Source organism: Pempheris klunzingeri, chromosome 5 (genome assembly GCF_042242105.1).
Source record: "Pempheris klunzingeri isolate RE-2024b chromosome 5, fPemKlu1.hap1, whole genome shotgun sequence".
NCBI lineage: Eukaryota > Metazoa > Chordata > Actinopteri > Acropomatiformes > Pempheridae > Pempheris > Pempheris klunzingeri.
The window spans coordinates 14,188,082-14,207,920 of NC_092016.1; the positions used below are offsets into that span (position 1 = coordinate 14,188,082).

General features: G+C 41.2%; 1 protein-coding gene across 9 annotated transcripts in view; it reads right to left on the minus strand.

The window, feature by feature from the left end:
• Positions 1 to 19,839, minus strand: part of mef2aa (myocyte enhancer factor 2aa) — a 61,108-nt gene that overhangs the window by 5,267 nt on the left and 36,002 nt on the right. For 2 of the 9 annotated variants that reach the window (XM_070831511.1, XM_070831512.1), the window contains exons 4-8: positions 11,031 to 11,165; positions 9,381 to 9,603; positions 7,513 to 7,572; positions 2,190 to 2,374; positions 601 to 624 (exon numbers count right to left, since the gene is read on the minus strand). In XM_070831511.1, coding sequence (XP_070687612.1) covers positions 601 to 624; positions 2,190 to 2,374; positions 7,513 to 7,572; positions 9,381 to 9,603; positions 11,031 to 11,165 — 627 coding nt within the window. Of the gene's footprint in view, positions 1 to 600; positions 625 to 2,189; positions 2,375 to 7,512; positions 7,573 to 9,380; positions 9,604 to 11,030; positions 11,166 to 11,232; positions 11,365 to 19,839 lie in introns of all 9 variants that reach the window. The other 7 variants (XM_070831514.1, XM_070831516.1, XM_070831515.1 and 4 more) reach the window with 7 other exon arrangements.

The window sequence follows — 19,839 nt, forward strand, 5'->3', positions numbered from 1 at the left end:
CAGCTACGTTTGAAGCAGCATTGCATCATGATCTAGTTCATGGCTTCCTTGCATTGTTCCAACACTCTCCGGCCAGATGACTTCAGCAAACCCAAGTATCTCACAGGATGATATCATTCAAGATGATGTAATCTTCTCTTCCTTAGAAAAACTATAAATCTTAAAACATATAAAACTCTTTTTTTAATGCTAAAACTTTTCAGATTCTGACAATAAATTGTAATATTCATTGAGCATTAATTTGCACTTAGCCTTCACTCTCTCTCTCTCTCCCTCTCTCTCTCCCTCCCTCCCTCCCTCTCTCTCTCCCTCCCTCTCTCTCTCTCTCTCTCTCTCTCTCACTCACTCACTCACTCACTCCTGTTGCTATATGACTAACATTGACGTGTTGGAAATGGAGGAACCAATTTAACAGGCTGAGGCAATTTTCACAGGCCAAACCCAAAACATGCAGTGACAAAACATTTCTTTTTAATTTATTATTGCTGGCAGTTGTGGGAGCCAATCTCCGGTTTGAGAACTGCCTTTAGTCTAGCATGTGTGATTACTGGAAGCATGGTCACATTTCAGCCATTTGCCCAGGCATTTGTCAAAACTCACCAAATCCATTTCCTCCTCCTCTGACTGCCCTCAACAGAAGAAAAGAAGAGAGGCAGAGTTACAGAAAAGAAGCAGAGCGACTGTAAATCGCTCTGGAAAATCGTGCCAGCTATCTAGACTTTACAGGAAAAGGGACAATAAGGAAAATAAGAGTATGAATGACTTTAGCAGTCATTGTAAAATTATATTAATCTGTCTGTTGCTTTACTCGTGAACCTTTTTGTCCAAAGCATAGGCACTGGCTTAACTTGTCTTTATGTAACCTTCAACTACGCAGCCCAAATCTTTCAACAATGTGTGGAAGTTGTTATCGTGTAAATTATGAAGAAGAAACCATTGAATCCTGGATAAAAGCAGGTGAAGCTATAAACAGAGAACAATAAGGCTACAGAGTTGTTCTTGATATTAACCAACACTCATCTGATTCTGACCGTGACACTGCAGTCATCTCGTATTCATCAGAAATAACGTATGAAGTTTCCTCATAGGTTGCAGCAATGACCTCAAAGTATTGTGAATTTCATAGCCTCCCTGTGCTGAAGGAGGAACCAGAAGCCCATCTTCCATCTTTTCTGTGCTGTGGGACATACTGCGACCAGGCCAGGGCTGTCTTAATACCCACACTCAATCAATAGCGGCAGGAAGACACGACAAGGGCGACAAGATATTATCTGGCTCACACCCTGGGCCCCTGATTAAGTCTTCATCTACACTCTGTCACACTGAGATGTGATTAATTTAATACCATTATGGCCTAATGACAGGCTGTCTGCAGACCTGCCACAGCCAGCACCCTCCACAGCCTCTACCACTCTAAAACGCTCAGTGGCTCAGACAGAGCAGAACCTACCTCTGGCCCCTGCCTACCCTGTTTCAAACCTCTTTCAACACAACCTGTCCTATCCTACTGAATCCACATGCCAACACAGTTGTTTAAACATTGCCCCAAGCTAGTTGAGGAAAAGGAGGGGCACCCGCAGTAACCCGAGGTGTATTTACCAGACACAATAATTGTCCTGGAGTGGCTCCTGTTGCTGACAACACTAGCAACAAGCAAAGTTGAAAGTAGTATATTTGGTGGTCTGTGTCTGAAAATCCCCCCCGTACAATTTTTTTTTTATGTTGATTTATGAACAGGAGAGTGTAGCTTAGCCCCAGGTGTTCACTGTGGTCAGAGCGCTCTGCACCTCCATTATTATAATTAGAGAAAGCCTCTCATTTAAATATGAATAATTGAGTGAGAGTTGTGACACCTGGGCTGCAGATTCTTGGCTCGGTCCACATTTAATGGAGGTGCTCTAAGAAGAACGCAGCACAAGAGGACCGCTGCTCACATGTGGCCTACACACTGTGAAAGAGTCCCACTTGGCAGATACACACTGTCCTTGGTGAGGTAACTACCTCACAAGCACGGCATGCTACTTTGATGTGATATCATCTAAAACGTTTGTGGCAAAATCCTGCAAGACATTCTGCTATGAATGTCTGGATTAGGACACTGAACGAATCTCTGGTCTGCCCTGCAGCAGAGATACTTAAAGGTCCTTTAGCTGGTGATACTTGTGTGCAGTGGTGTGCTCTGTACTCACCAGTGGGGGCATCATCCCTTTGCTAGATGGAGGGATAACAACCCTTAGGTCTGGCTTGCGGCCTCCCATTCCCATGTTCCCTCCAGGGGGTGGTGGAGACTTGGTGGGCATGACTTTACCCAGGCCATTGCCACTGGGTGTGCTGAGGACGCCCGGAGAGCCCCTGGGGTTAACAAAACCATTCCCTGCAGAGGTACACAGCGAGAGAAACACATCATCAAACCATGGACTGTGACTGACAACACTCCCAGTCATCAAGAAAACCTCTCACACAGCGTTGTTTTCCTGCTGCAACACGCAGCGTTAAGTGTTTCCAACCCTCTGGGAAGTTTTAATAGACTTGGATAATTATTCTGCACATTTACAAAAATAAAATGTCCATTTCAAAATTGATGAGCCTTTTATTTTTATTGTGAATGACTGGATCAAAGTCAATTCTTTGCATCTTGGGATGAGGAGCAGTTCTCTGACAAATGTACTGTGACTGCTTAAAACAAATAGCTGAAGTCATTACAGTAGAAGAGAAAAACACAAAAGATCTCTGGATGATGTTTTTACACTGCACACAAACAATAGCAAAGTGTTAGACTTCAACATTCACACCTTGATGTGCATGGTTGTTAGTCATTTCCTTTTTTCAGAAACTATGAGTACCTACCAACTTATTGTAGGAAATACCACCCTCCTCACTCCCATTCTATTGCAACTATCAACTATCCTATGCAAACTGTGAATATTATCAGTGGGTGTGGACAGATTTATTTTTGAGAAATACTTTTCATAGCGTCACATGTAATTGTAACAGATTTACAGCAACAGTCTGTAAAACGTATGTCAGTGCAGATACTGTATCTTATCATTTAAAATACTATAATATGTTAAGTACCTTAAAGAAATACACATCCTCTCTTAGCTCCAATAAAAAATGTGTCAATCTGTATGTTTGTGACTTAACTCATAGAAATAAGAGTAAACTCTCATTCTGAAGCACAACTCCTCATCCTCATATCCTGACAACAGCTGCATTTTAAAAAGGTTTTGGAAAAGTTTAATTCTTTCTGGTTCTTCCTACAGTACCTTTTTTTTTTCCAATTGCCACATACTGTATGACTCATCTTAACTAGGTCTGCAGCGGGATTCTGCAGATTCCACACAAATCCACTCTAATAAAAACGGAACGGTGGATTGTTATGAAAGAAGCAATATTTTAAGTGCACTTGTATTTGAAATTGAATGTAGCTTGTTTAATTCTATGTAAAAAATATACCTTTACAATATACAGTATACATGTTGCGGTCCTGAAAACGGCGGAAAGAAAGACTGAATAGTATCTAGCACTGCATCAACAGATCAGTAACACTTCAACAAGTTGCTGGCTTCTCCATTGTGTTCAGTGTATCCCAGTGAAACACAAAGTGTGTGCACAATGAGTAGGCTCTTGCGTAGGAACATAATGGAACAATAGCCCCTCTGACTACAGATAAGGACAGCAACAATTCACGGTCAAATAAACAGTTATGAAGCCGACAATAGTATCACACAGCTGAATCAACAGTATATACAAGCAGCTTTCGCCATCAGCTCTGGCTTTGATCATACAAGACTTGGCTGCTGCAAGAAAACAATGTTTACAGAATTAGCAGAGTAAACATCCAAGGCCCTAAAAATAGCAAACCTGATTAAAACCAGTGAAGATGTCATTGAGTGGGAATGAGATGTTAGTGCAAATAGATGTTCATGTAAAGGAATGAATTGCAGCGTGGCAATATGGCAAGTAAAGCATTTTCTGATCGTGATCCGGGAGCTACGATATTCTACTGTAGCAGAGATTCTGCCAAAAACACAAAGCTGCTGTCAGGAAGAAGCACAAGACAAAGAAGACGACAACATGACTGCCTTTTTACACAACAGACATAGTGACTTGTTACAGCAGGGAAAGTACAGGTGTAACTAGTCAAATGAATGATGGCTGCATTCCAGTTTATCTCCCACTCCACACCAGTCATACCAGTAAGATCTGGTAAATCTCAATGTAATGCAGCTTTCATTAATGTAATGAATTACATCTGTGATGTTTATGCTATGACATATCAAAATGTCTGCTCTGAAAAAGGCATTAAGTGGTATCTAAATATTACAAGATACCTTCCAGTAACACTACATACAAAACTAAAAATCAGTTAGAGCATTTTATGTATATGTCCCTGTAAAGAACATATATTCTAATACAAATTATGTACTCAAAACAAAAAAAAACTATAAGCATACAAGTTTATTTGAAGTTCTTGGGCATTATTTAGTAACTTCTAGCTATTCAAGTCACCTTTGTCTTTAGGATACAAGGATTGTTCACTGTCCTTTATTGTGGGTTTTGAAAAAAAAAAAAAAAAATAACAATAGGGCCAAGAAAAGTGATCTTTTTTTCTAAATTTAAATATTCCAATTATTATCTATTCAAATTATTCTAAATATCCTGTGTCCTTCTGCAGCACATGTCTACAGCCAATTCAGCATTAATCCATCAAATTTAATTGGGCAAAGACCTGTTGCTGAAGTTATAATGTTATCAAACAAATGGTGCTCATTTCGCACCATTGCATTATATTCCTCCAGTACATTACATGACTAAAACGGGAATGTAGTCACACTGTATCTGTTATCATTTCAGTCCTTTTCCATTTCTAGGTCTCCTCTACACCAATTTATGATGGCTGATAACAGAATAACACACTGGACACGTTGCCAATGCATCACAGGGCAGAAAGACAGACACACACTGAGTGCTGTATTTGCTGGATAATTTAGACTTGGATTAACCCACCTGACTTGCATATCTTTGGAATGTCTGACGTCAGATGTCTGATGATGAAAAAAATCCCACACTTCTTTCAAATGATTGCCAAGACAGCAACACATGTCTGAACAAATATTTAGACCACAAAGTTAATTTTGAGCCAAGGTAAGAGCCACAAGTTAAGACGCAGCTTTTCAGCCGGGAAGTTTCAATGGGCTTTTCTGATGGCTGCACTCATTTCATATTCAGACTTCTCTGGCTGACTGGTTATGCCAATAAATCCTCTCTGGTTGAAACCTGTGCACGTTGAAAGCTGTTTGGTTTCAGTTCATTGTGCTGAATTATTAACGTGGTCTGGGAAGGGGCATTACATAAGGCATTGTGTTTACTACTGACACATTCGGTTTTCATTTAGAGTTCAGGGAAAGAAAACACAGTGAGTTATTGTGCCCAACATCCCACATGCATCAGGTTCAGGCAAAACGTCTTGATGAATGACAAGAAGTAGTAGATGTGAATCAAGGCTTCCAAAAACACTTTTCTAACAATAGATGCCATGCACAGTCCTACTGTTGTTGTCTTAGAAAACTAAGACAAGGCAGGATGTGCAATGGGTAATTTGTTAAGACTAAAGGTAGATGGTTACTAGGTAAATTATTGTTCTCGAGCCCTCACTCCTTTCCCTAGAAACCGTAGACTGTAGAAAAGCGAACAGTTGGTTCACATTATTGTTTTTCTCTATACAACATCAGCATGATTCATCATCATCTTCCAACTTTGAGTACACGTTTAACATTCAATTAACCCCAGCATTAAGGAATCAAAAACTACAGTAAGGAAAACAACTCTCTTCCCAACACAAACCTGGTTCAGCTGCAGCATCATTCATTCCATTACCTGATGTGATCTGCTGAACATGGAGACATGCCTTGTAAGAGCTTTTGATGCTCCAATAATAATTAAGGGATGTGTATAGCTTGCAGACATATTGCATAAGAGAGAGCACGCACTTAAATGCTCCTGTTCACAACTCTCATTTTTAATGCTCACAAGTCAAGGGCCAGAGCTTGTAATTAGGTGTAATTGCACGAGTTGTTGAGAGAAAGGATCTATTATACAGCAGAACTGCACATGGGAATAACAGTATAAAATGAAAGAACTTAAAGAGATGAGTTTTTTGAACATGTGGTAGCTCTAGAGTCATTATGTGAATCGAAGACTAGACAAGAACAACAACAGATGGCTTATTTTAGAAAGAAGAACTGAAATTTGTGTGCTGGAAAAACCTCGCCAATAATGTAAACTGTGATATCAACATATGTGTGCTAGTATGTTAGATAATTTTTACAACCAGCACTGACAATCTACTTGTTCTATTTGCTTTATGTAATAAAATAAAAAATAAATAAAAAAAAGTATCTCCCTGAGCACGCATCTGTGGTGACACCATCGAACAGGAGAGAAGATATCACATGGCACATCTTCCATCTGGCCACTTTGAAAGGTTTCTGCTGTGGTCATGGCTGCTACTTGTGAAAAATCGGAGCTATGTCAAGAATGGTCATCTGACAGCAGGGCTGAAGTGGTTTCTCCTCCCTGTAGTCTCTGCTGTTCTACACAGTTGGTACAAACAACAGCTGCAGCATGCTGACACTGCCAAACCCTGACGCCCCCTGGCAGAGGATCCCTACTCTACCCCAACCCCCTACCACACCCCAAACTTAAAACTTACCCGGCACTTTAAAATGCTGACTGTAAACCAATCTGAGGTGGTCTTTATTTGTTCAAATCAATACCTAACCAAATATCCCATCGTAAGCTTATATCCTTAGGGTCTGCCAAGAGCTATGAACATTAAATATCTTACCATGACGTAACGTCATACTGCCGGTATAACCGGCTATGTGACAAGGAAAGAGTTAAAGTCCACCTGCCTCCACCTCTCACACAGCACATTGCAGCCATGACAGGCTGTCCGGTCATTGTGTACTGAGGACTTAGTGGGATGTCATGGCCCGAATACCTCCAGGGTTATGCTGGTCTAGGCATCTTACAGACCCTCTCCAGCCTTATAAGGGCTGCCAGAGTAGTGGGGGAAAACAGATGCACCTGTCAATAGAGGGAAGGAAACAGGAGGAGGGAGGGCCACATAGAGGTGACAAGTTTAAAGGAAACGCTGCGTTTATTTACCTGCCAAAGTCAGTTGGACAGCTAATTGCCTCGCCTGGTTACAAGGGTTGGTTTCAAGCACAAACACCACACTGTGTGAATGCTGCTGAGCCATTTCCCATCTCTCAAACATGCATTTAACAAGCATATCATACATTTCCTCTGCTGAGAGGAGCAACACATGTACTCCTTTTGCATGCAGTGAAAATAAGAGTCGGCAAATGCACTATCAGTCAATGACAATGACAACTGCCTTGAACCAATCGCAGATGGATACGCAACTATCCAGCTCTTGTGCTAAGCAGGAGGCCTATTGGGCAGAGCTACAGAGAGCTAATGAATCTCTCCGGGAGGACTTACCCGCTGGGCTGGAGCCCACACCACTTGGCACTGAAAGGTCTGTGGTATCCAGCATGCCACCTAATGAGATGCACAGAGTGATATGATTAACCATCTGCATCATTCTGCAAGCTAGCAGAGCATGTGATGGAGATGCCAGACCAGACATGAAAATGTCATGTAGATCTATCTTCACAGCACATTAACGGGAGGCATGTGCTCCAGTCAGTGTCCTCATGGTGGGGAAATTTTCAATACATGATTAAAGAGAGAAACATCAAGCTGCATTCAGCATGTGTTTCTTATGTTTAGAAAGTTGGAGATGGTGAATGCAGTGTTCCACTTTAAAGATGCACTGGCAACAAGCAATTACTCATTTTCTTGGAAATCAGGTGTTTATTGGAGTCTAACTTAACAGTCATATGAACATTCTGCCAAGCAGACACTTTCAAGAGATACACTTAAATCAAAGCACACAATGCTAGTATGCCACGTGCTTGGCCATTTTTTTAGCTTTTGAAATATGCTGATGAAATACGAATCATAAAAATCAAGAATGATTAAGAAAGAGTTATTGTGGAAGAACAACCTATAAGTAAACCTCATGTGAACGGGTAGGTGACAGCCAAATTGTATATGTGGTTTTGAATGAGGCAGTTCACACCTTGTTGTTGTATGCAGTGAAGCTGAATCTTGCAAAAGCCATCTGGACTGAGTCAGAGTAGTCATACGAGTACGAGCATAGACTGACATTATTTTTCCACAATGCTGATACAGTAAAATGTGTGATGATGAGTTCAGAGGGTGTGAAAAAAAACATATATCTCACAAACATGTGAGTATGACCTTCTTGGAAAAAAAAAAAGTATAAACTACATATGTACTAGAGATAAATCAAAAACCCTGAAGTTAACAATTTCAAAAATACACATTAGATGAAACATTGACTGATATCAAATGATGTATGAGCTACGCATGAGGCGCGAAGGGGGGGGTTATGTGAAGTTGCCAGGCAACCAGTGTAAGAGAAACACTAGATGCACATATTGGCTGTTGTTCATCAACAAAATAGTTAAAAGGAGAACAGCTTGTAACTCTGAAAACCCACAGGTTGTCTTTCCCTTTCTGTAATCAAACAAAGAAGATAAAATATGTTCATTAGTGAGCTTTGAAGGAGTTAACAGTTGTTTTTTGTGACCAGCAGTCACAGTTTTAGCCCAAGGAGGCTGAAATTGGTGTGTGTGTGTGTGTGTGTGTGTGTGTGTGTGTGTGTGTGTGTGTGTGTGTGTGAGAAAGGTGCATGTTTGTGTTGATGCCAGTTGGCTAAGAGGGGGTGTGGCAGTGGGAGTGCCCTATCGTGAAAAGCTGCATAATTTCCAAAGGAAATGGATCACAAAACAGGGCAGACTTTGTAGAAACATACACGCACACATAGACACACACAGTCACACACACACACACACACACACACACACACACACACACACACACACACACACCTTGACAGACATACAAACATAGACACTCTCAGTGGTGAAGGTTTGCCCTGTCCCTACACTTTAGCCATGCCCCCATCTTGTGGGACGCATTATGTGTGTGTGTCAATGCATGCACGTGTAGATGCGTTAGTGTACGCGGTAGCAGCTATTGCAAATTTGCACTTTTTCTAGCATTTGGAAAGGACCAAACTAGCTGCTTCCCCTGCTTTTTAGGTTAAATTGTTCTACAAAAAACACTTACTATCAGAATGATTTGAAAGATGCTGTAATTCAAACAAATTCTACACAAAAGGTCTTTAATCCACTGGAAAAAAAAACACCTGCTCTAAGTGATCTAGATAATACTCAGTACACTACTTGACCAGTTTACTAGGGCTGTTATCCACTAACCTGCACTGCCTGCACTAGTGGGTCTCTGGGGGCCTCCACTTGAGCCCACATTCCTGTGTAGCGAGGCCTGTGGAGGAGACAGCATCCCACTGTCACTCAGGGAGGCTGTGGCTGCTGCCAGGGCCTGGCTGCCCAGAGTCCCGCCTGGCTGGTACATGGCATTAGGATTGGATACAGGCACAGCCACATGCATGGAGAAGTTCTGCTGAGGCAATGCTGTGGGCTATGAGAGGGAGACAAACACATAGAGATATTTACAAACACACTGAAAATTCAAGATCTGATGATGAATATGATGAGTCAGTGGTTGTCATGGCATCATTAACAGTGAACGACCATGGGAGTTTTTTCTTAAATAAACCAATACATTTTCAAAATACTGTGCATTTCAAACTCAACAACTGCTTTACACAGGAATATTTAAAAGAAACATTTCTGCCCAACATATGAGAGCTATTGAGTGACACCATATAACCATCAAAAAAAGTTTATTCTCATTAATATCATACATACAGAATAGACACAAATCTTCAGTGTTACTGCAACACAGAGAAAACACGTGAAACTAAAATCCAAAAACATGCACTCAGGTGATCACTTTGGCATTGCAGCAGTCAGCTCTACAGACGTACGTTTGCCTCTTGAAACACCGCTGTGTAATGTGTTTCTCAGCACAGCAGAGAGGGGTAGCAGGGATTCACAACTACAACAATCGTGATTCACTTGCATTTACCTACAAAGTGCTGACTGTGCAAAGCATAAGTGAGAATGACAAGTGGCAGTGAGAACGTTTCATCATAGCATTATCCAGTGAGCCAGTCGGGTGTTATCATTAGTTTGTTAATGGCAAAGTGATGCTCTTCATGTCAGGAACATAGAGGAAACGACTGCTTAGTAAGCACTATGTTCTTGCACAATTCTAATATTGTCACACATGATAAGATCACAAAAGATTTGTGGTATCTTGGAGGGTGAGCCAGTGTGGTGCTTGATAGGGGAGAGCGAAGATGCTAAATGATAGTGTAGTGTTAGTGTGCTCTGGGAACACTTTACTCCTGGAACTGTTCAGGAGAGGGAGATATTTTATGCTAGAATGCATTAAGAGAGACAAAATGTGAAGATCTGAGAGGAAACCTTTTAAACATTAGATTGTGAATATGAATTTTTGTTTTTTTGTTTTTTTTTATTAGATCATGAGATGAAAATCAGGTTTGAGATGAAAAAAGCCCAACCTGAAGTCACAGAACCTGCAAATCTTTATGATAAACACTCATGATATGCACGAACTTTCTGTACATTGCTGATGTGTTTAAATAGCGACTAGTGTTTTGATTTATGATGAAATGATCACGATACTACGGTGTAATCTTTCCAGCAGAAGCATGCAGCAATTCACCTGTTCACATGAAATGTGATCTTATCAGGGTGAGCCAAAATATCAGTTGCCGAACAAATCAACATGAGAAACAAATGCACACCCAGTGAAGGGGGCATTAATCTTAAGTTAGAGTAGTTCTGAAGGTAGTTGACAGAGGTTCTGGGGAGGGGGGTGGGGGGGGTAACAAAAAGAGGAAAAAGTTAAATGAAAAAAAGAGTGAAAGTCCTTTGTGCCACAAAGCCAAGCAAAGACGTTGCATTTACAGTACTTACGATTTTATGATTTCTCATCATATTATCAAACTCCTCATTAATTTTTTTATACTTTTCTTCTGTGTGAGGAGTGAGGACATATGAGGCATCGGGGTCCGGGCTATCACAACCTCTGTGTTCTTTCTTGTTTAGCGCCTGTAGTGAACATCAACATAAAGACAGGAATCAACACAAAACAGCAGAGGACAAAGGAAGTACTTACACCACAGCGCTTGTACATTAAATCACTCTCTTCGTTTAGTTTGCCGAAATGGTCGTCCATGAGGGGGCTGTGCCCAAAACAGTCATCAGGATCAGGACTAGCACAGTCATTATGGCCTTTGTTTCTCAATTTCTGAAATGAAATTACACAGTTGAAAAGAAACAGTATACAAGACGTGGTTCTGTGTTTTTTCTGTTGTTATATAATATATATATATATATATATAAAAACAAGTACAACATGTACAACATGTACAGGAAACATCTACTGTATGTTTGTCCTTCAGTTTTTTTCTTCTGTCGCAGTACAACATGAACAGCTGCTACATCAATGCTAGGCTAAACTGTCGTTCAATACTAGGCTCTGTACCAACAGAAAACTGAAATGTCACTCTCTATCCTTTCACCCTTCAGAAGTGTTCAGAGAAACAAAATATTGTCTTCCCTTTTCCTCTCTTTTCTCTCTCACCCTCCTCCCTGCCCCCATCCCTCTCTGTTCTTCCTTCTCTTACCACAAGTGTATGTTTGCATTTTTCATTATATTTCAGTCATCATAAGCCACCCAGCTGGAAGAAACCCCTGCATAAGAAGATCCTGGAGCAGAGTACTTTCAGACTGTCCCAGTCTGTAATTCAGTATGGTTGTCACTCGTGGAATCTTATCAAAGTTAATGCATGTGGGGAATAAAATGGATTATCAAATGTGGTCAAAGATGCTTATTTGAGCATGAAATTGAGCAATTATTGTAAAAGCAAAGAGCTCATAAGCACATAGGGTTGTGTTATAAAGAGCCTATTCTAACTTCAGGGGAAAAAACATGTCATACAACTAAACAAATAAATGCGACGCTGTGCTTTTTTGCTCACTTTCATACAGGCTGTTCTCTGCTCCTCATTACAGCTCTGAATAGCGGTGTTAACAAGACATGCTGACAGCATGTGACAGCTTGTGATATCAAGGCAGTGTACATCAAAACATGATTTATGTGTGGCTCTCAAGGTTCCTCTATCAGGATACTGCAGGTCCACAGCAGAGCCGTGCCATGTCTGTGGGCTGCCTCGGAGGCCTTGTGTCTACAGGAAGGTCACTGACTCCTGTGGATGCAGGGGTCAGAGTGTGAGCAAGAGGAGAGGAACCTACACACACTAATGAGACCTTAGTCTCTGGTTTCTGGTCTTCATCACCCTGCAAAGTGGAAAATGTGTGTGTGTGTGCGTGTGAGAGAGAAACAGAAACTATATCAGCAGTAGCACAAGTAGGAGTGTGTGTTGTGCATATGTGCAATGTCTGTGTGTGTGTGTTGGATGTGCGACTTTTGGGTGTGTGTGTATGTGTCTGTGTGTGTGTGTGTGTGTGTGTGAGGGGTGGGGGGGAGTATTTCTACAGCTGCTACATCCTCTGACAGCAATGTGACAGTACACTTAGGTCTGTGCAGACAATGTGGCTAACCCAGCGCTGCTTACCACAACCTCAGTGTAAGTTACATTTCCTAAAACCTGTTCCATGGCTTTATGAGACTGCTGCATAATATCATTGCTCATTAAAACCAGATGATGGTAAATCCCTCTCTGCTCACTCCATCTCCATGCATTCGCATGCATACAGTTTCTGAGGAATGTACACTTCTGGGCACAGTAACAATGTTAATCTATATTGCACAGACAGAAATATGATGCTGTGCACAGCTGATACAGAAATAAGGAAGTTCAGAAAAGCACCCACATCTCTTCAAACAGTGTCCACAATGCCCAGAGGAGAGCGAGAGAGAGAAGTCCTCTGGATAATGAATGGCCACCAGTGTACCACAAATGTATTACTGTTTGGTGTGGTACAGAGCAGTGGCATTCTTCTCATTCTAAGAAAACGCCTTGCTGGTTCATTTCCTGTTTACTGAACGAACCCTCTTTAGTTAGGGTCCTGAAAGGCCTGTGTTTACTGGGGTTAAACTATGCACTTTCTCCACCAGTGAGCCAAAGATCTGATCTCAACCTGCAAATTTTAGTTCCAACCTGCTCATTATGGGAATATCTTGGTCAGACTGGTCGGGCACGGCTGTGGGAGATGGGCAGGGCTGCTCTACTTTCACAACAAGTCTGGCCAGCCTTCAGTACACCGCACCCACTGGCCCTAGCCATTTAGAGAGGGGTTGAAACAGCACAGTGGGTGAGTGGGAACCAGATAGGAGCAGGCAGCACTCATATCTGTTCCATTATACATGACATGAATCACTGCAATACATATTATCTTCAAAAAGATGCACTGAAGGTGCTGTGTATGCACATCATTTTGTGTGCAAGAGTTAATCATCTCGGAGGCAGTCTAATGCATATAACATTGAATGCCTGGGAAAGCATGGCTGTAATTCTTTGTTAAATGACTTGGCATGTTTTGGGTGTCCCACAGACGCTGCCCACTGTTCCCAGTAAATGGATCACTAAATCAGCACATGGCCAAACAGGTGTCCTTCTTCCAAACACCTGTCAAGACCTGGCTCCCCATGCTGGCCAATCAGACACAGCCACACAGAGACATGGCTTTAGAAGGGACCACATGGAGCCCTGAAGGCCACCCGACCCCAGATCAACTTTGCTCTTACATGTCAATGCTGCGATGACTCCAGCCACTACAGTGTTCTGACCTAGAAAAAATGTAACTTACAAAACAATCAGGATGCAAAAAAGAAAAATCCTTTTTGCATTACATATAATTTGAAAAAGCTATCTCAAAATGCCTCTCAAATGGCGAATCATGTCGTGGGGTTTGTACTTTGGAAAGTAAAGTTGGCCGATTGTGAATACAGCTGAGGTTGGAATTTTCAGTAGCATTTCTGATGAAAGATACGGGCTGTTTGTCGCAGGAGGGGGGCTGCAGAGAGTATAGACAAGGGAACTTGTGTAATCTATTCATAAGGCCCTGAGAGGCTCACAAAGATGAGTGGGAACAAGGCCAGCTGCTATTTTCTCACAGCAGTCCAAACCTGTGTTGATAGAAATTTGGCTCTTCAAATAAAAATTAGACTATGAGTGGCTGACGTCAAACCAACTGGACACTATTGTCCATTTGCACATGTATGTGTGTCTGTCAGTTTGCTTGTGTCATACTCTTTAAAAAAATGTTTTCCATTGGTGGAGGCCTTGCAGCTTCCTTTCCTGAAGAAAACATCTATCCATCATCTCCACCTGAGCCCTGACTATTAACCTAGCTGTGACCATGGGGAACATTCAGCACAGTAATTGCCTCTCCAATTTGCAGTATATGTTCAGTACACAAGGCTTTAGTGAAGTGAAAGGGAACCTTGCATACCACTTTGATTTGATATCAATGTAAATTCTTTTCTTTTATGCAATTCTGCCCAGTGAATACTCTTAAGACTTACTATTAAAATAATACAAATTTTTCAGACAGTTCATCATTTTACATCTCTTACCCACATTAAGCTCAATTGTGGACATTGTGGAATTGTGGCTATACTTCTGAGCATTATATTCACATCTTTTATTACAAAATTGAAGCAAACACTATTTCATGGATTAAAAATAAAACTCAAACCATTGCGTAAGCCACCTACATCAACTGTTTCTTGAGAAGTACTTTCAGTGAAACGGGCCCAAGCAATTTACTCTGCTTCTGTGAGTCTTGGAAAACAATTTCACTCTGATGTTCTCTCTCTCTTGTGTCAAGAGAGCTTTCTGCATTTAACTTATTCATGTATTGCACAGTACTGTGCGTGAATAGAAGGCAGGGTGAAAGGAGAAAGATAGTGGTTTGGTATAAAAGCTGAACTTCAAAATTGTGGGGGTGATGGCTGAAAGGAAGGCATGAAGAGGCTGTTTCTATAGTCCCTTCCATTGTGCCTGAATCACAGTACCTTTCACTTACAGTGGCTTTCACTATTGGCAGAGCACCACCTGACCTGTGACTGGTGCACCACAGGTCTGATTACAGGCCCACAGCTCTGATTACAGACCCCTCAAAAGCAAGACAGTTTGCAGTGTAATGGCAAATTACACAAAATGTTCCAAAAGTGGAGTACAACACGACCGCTGTGTTTACTCCAGCCTTCGATTTAACTACATAGAAGCCATGTTTTAACTGGTTGATGTGCATCAGCCTCCCCTCACCTCATTTCAGCCGGGTCTCCCAGCCTCTCGCCCTGCAGTGCTGTGAATTAGCCCTTGTGCCCACCACTACACTACACAAGGTAGCGTGCTAATCCTCATGACATCACCATTGTGTCCAGGCCGTTCCATCTAATGTGCTTATCAAAGGGCTTCTTTGAGTGTGAATGCACTAGGAAATCAGCATGGGGAGGCGGCTGATATGAAGGCTTTTATCTGCTAAGGAATATTTCTGGTCTTATATAACATCTTAAGAGACTTTCACCACCACCATGTTCCCTTTCCCCTGTGGTGCTGTATTCCTCACTTGCGGAGAATAAAAGCCTCCTTTGGTTGGTCTTAAGGTACTGTATGGCATGGCCCAGCACTAGGTTACTGTGATGTAGGAAGCCTCCTTCTTTCCTTATTTCCCACCACATATTGTGAGGTGGGAGTGAGGGGCTATTAGATAAGGAGACCCTTTTAATTCCCAGACATATCTCATGACCATTACACATTACTGAGTGGACTGATATCAGGATATGAGGCTGGATTCATGTCCTTCCTTTGGCTCATTCCATTGTCTACTTCCTCTGTGGACAGGAAGAGCAGCAGGAGGGGGCAAGCACTCAAATCGACCATCTGCATTTTATTTTGATATTGTTGTATTGTAGCTGTTAGAGGAACAATGTACATAGTGAGAATCATTCACACCTGACACTACAATGACAATGGACAGATTATAATGAACTGTGAGATCAAAGTCAGACTAGTAGTGACCTATTAATCCAAAATTGAGTCATTTTCACTAAATCTAAAGCAGTGACAGACAGATCTGAGAACAAACTAATCATATTCTATGTTGTATATCGTACATTATTACCTGCATTTGACTGACTAGTACCAATTAAATATAGCCCATCCATTTTACTGAATAAGAGGCAATTGCTGTGCAGTGAGCAGTCCCTTCAGAGCACTCTGCTCTGAGACTGTGGTGAATGACTGATGTGACAAAGCTATTAGCCGCCACAGTCAGAGAGAACAGTCTCAATCAGCGGACTGCATATTTTCAGTATAGACGAGAGGGAATTAAACTACAAATTGAGGATAAAGGCAAACCAATGTCATCATTATCTACGGATTAAAAAGAATGAGAACACACACTCTTTTCCCACTTCACATAAAGAAAAGGTGGCACACATTAAAAACTGATCAAAGAAAATTACAATCCAGACAAAAAACATTAACATAAAGATTATTGAAAATCTTTCTGACCGTTTTTATTCCCTGTCTGTCTGTCTCCCACTCTCTCTCTCTCCCTCTGGTCATTGAGTGGATCATTAGCTGTCAGGGCCCTTGAAACCATACCCCCAACCCTGAACTCCCATTCCTGCTCGCCTCTAAAATATTCATAAGGACAATTAGGAGTTCCGATAAGGCGAGTACGGAGGGCTGGGGGGCGTGCGGCAGAGAGGGCAGGATGTGCCAGCAGGACGTCTGTTCTGCAACACTCTATACCCAGACCACAGACCTGTCCTCATCAATCTGAGACACAGCAGCCTCCCTCTTTGCCCCCAGTCAGGCCAGGCAGCCAGGGGAAGGTGGCACGGTGCCAGCTAACCCCCCTCCCCTCTTCCCTTCCCCCCCATCCCAGCAGGCTTTGCTCTGTCCTCGCCCCTGGGCAGGAGGGGTTGGCCGCACAGCACGCACAGTGGGAGGAGGGGGGCACAAGGGCAAGCTGATTGCTGCACGAGCTAACTCACAGAAGCCACTGTGCACGAAATCAAGGTCTCATTTCAGCCATTCAGCCTGCAAGGTCACTGAAGAACACACATGGTGGACTTGTGGTTTTGATGATCTTTACATACCTGGTATCACTGTTGCTCTGTAACTAGATCAAGCCAAATTAGGTCAGCTCGATGTGACCTATTTCAGGTGGTTAGAGTGGGTAGGTTTATGACGGGTGTACGATGGTTATTAACTAGTGAACCTACGCATGCATTACTTGCTGGAACAATGATAGTTGCAATATCTTAATTTCAGGAAGATTGAGACATTAAAAATGATGCGCGAAATGTTAGAACAACTAGCAGTTGTGTATTGTATTACCGACAAGGAACAGGGAACATCATAGAAAAGTATTGTGCCAATGAAGAAGTTAAGAAAATGGCTGCAATGCATGTTGTGTATAGCAGCAGACATTTTTCAGGGGATTTAAAAAACAGATTAAAAAGTTGAATGAAGGTGTGTATTGAGAAAAAAGTATGTCATCATATCATGTTTAACAAAAAATTAAACCAGATGACACATTAATCAGAAGTCATATCATGTGTGTAAGTTATATAGAGTTCGGTCATGCCTGTCTGCTGTCATTTTAGGATGACCAAACAGGTAGCACTCTAGGTAGGAGGCAAAAGCTATGTCCATACAAATCAACTCTATTTTAGTAGTTTATCAAACAAATTCAACAAAAATTTGCAAAAAGTTGGATATTTCACTCACATCTTCAAACAGGAATCCAGCAATACTTTTGAAAAGGAACTGAAAAAAGTTATACTGCAATTTATAATTCAGCTTAAAAATATTTCATACATATTTTCTCTTGAATAAACTGCAGTGGACTGAAGTTCCAGATTTTAAGATCATATCTAACTCAAGACCTTAGAGTTAGAAAAACACAGAGATTAGAAGAAGGCACCTTAGCTTGTGGTCTATTGTTGTTATGTCCCATTACATGCTCTCTAAGAGACCCCCAATTTGAAATGAGACATACACAACGTAATTGTGAGGGTAGAAAAAGCGTTGACGTCATTGAGGAACGCCATGCTGAAATCTCTTAGCGGTAACCTGGTAACAAGCAGCACACACTGGAGAGCAGAAACATAATAAAACAATGAGATATCATACATGATGGGTGATGGGCTAAAATGCACAGAAAAGCATTTCTTGATAATGGAGTTACTGTGAGCCATTCAGCAATTCAAAGAAAACTGTTGAATAGCCCTACAGGAGAAAATCCCATTTAGAGCAGATATACTGCAGTTTATGACAAATTTAATTCCAATAATCAAACTCCATTTTCACAGTTCAAATCAAAGGCCATTACACAGCTATCAGATATCATTTACTGTGTTTCAGTTCTATAGCACAGAACACATACTGTATTACAGAATAGTATGTGATATACTGGCATGAACATTACCACAACTGTTTCATTACACTGAGAAAACCACAAAAGAGGACTGGTGACCCTTTTTCACTAAAAGCCCAGAGGAAAAGGAGTCCTTGTCCTATAAAAAGGGGCACTTTGAAACCCAGCATGTTGCTCGCAACAGAACCATTAATACTGCTTCACTCACGGTGGCAGGAGAAGACTTTTCAGACAACTCTCAGTTACTACTCCAATACCACTTCAACAGAGATATTAATGTTAAGATGCAATGCTGTATGCCAAGATGGGGGTAATAACAAATTAAATGAACTGTAGAATTTACACTACGGTGTTCCAAACTTTGGAAAGATCAGTGCCACAGTCATTTTTTTCCAAATAACTCATACATACAAGCATCTGAATGCATTGTTGAACATTCATTAAACAACAAACAACTTATAGTTTAGATTTTTTCTTGTTAATTGGTATCTCTCTACTCTGCAAGTGAGACTCATGAGGGCTTACTATGCAATTGCAACCTCATACTATAACTGTAAGTATAGTATTCCTGTGGCCAAGATAAGCTTTCTCTTTGTTTTCACTATAACATTTGTGAGTTATTTATTTTTAACTTGTCCTACTGCACTAGTCTGAAAATAGATGCTGGTGCTGTATGAACAGCCAGCATGTTTGTTTTGACTAGCAACACAAGTTAGGTCTGGAGCTGACCTGGCCTAAAACACAGGCCCAAAGGTTAAATGCCTGCTCTCAGGTACACAAAACACTTTGTGCACAGAGGAAAGAGGAACAAGCTCATGCTCACATCCTGGTGTGTTTATATGAGCCTCAAATGAAGAGGCGGTAATAGGATTTCAGAAGCACATATTAATGGCTGCCCATCCTCTCCAGAGACAACAGATTGACTGACAGGCTTAGTTTATGTGGCAGCATACAGAGGGTACGTAAGAAGAAACCCCATCCTGATTACAAAGCAGTATCACAGATATTGTGCACATCCATTAATTTAAAAAAAAGTTCCATAATAGTAATCACACTTATGGTAATACGATCATATTTACGATAATCAACAGTACTGTGTGTGGCCTACAGTCAAAATGAAAATATGGAAAATCATTTCAATATCACTTGAATAAATCACAGGAGCCCAAAAGTGCACATACTTTTTTTTTCTGTAATATCAAAAATGGGCAGGCAGAAAATTTCATATATATTAGAAAGCCCTGAAAAATCAACATCAACCCAATAAGTCTATGTCAATAGCAATGACATTTGATTTAGCTTAAAAGGGATTTCTCATCATTGCTGCTGTGAGCACTATGGTGAAATACCAGAAAGGAGA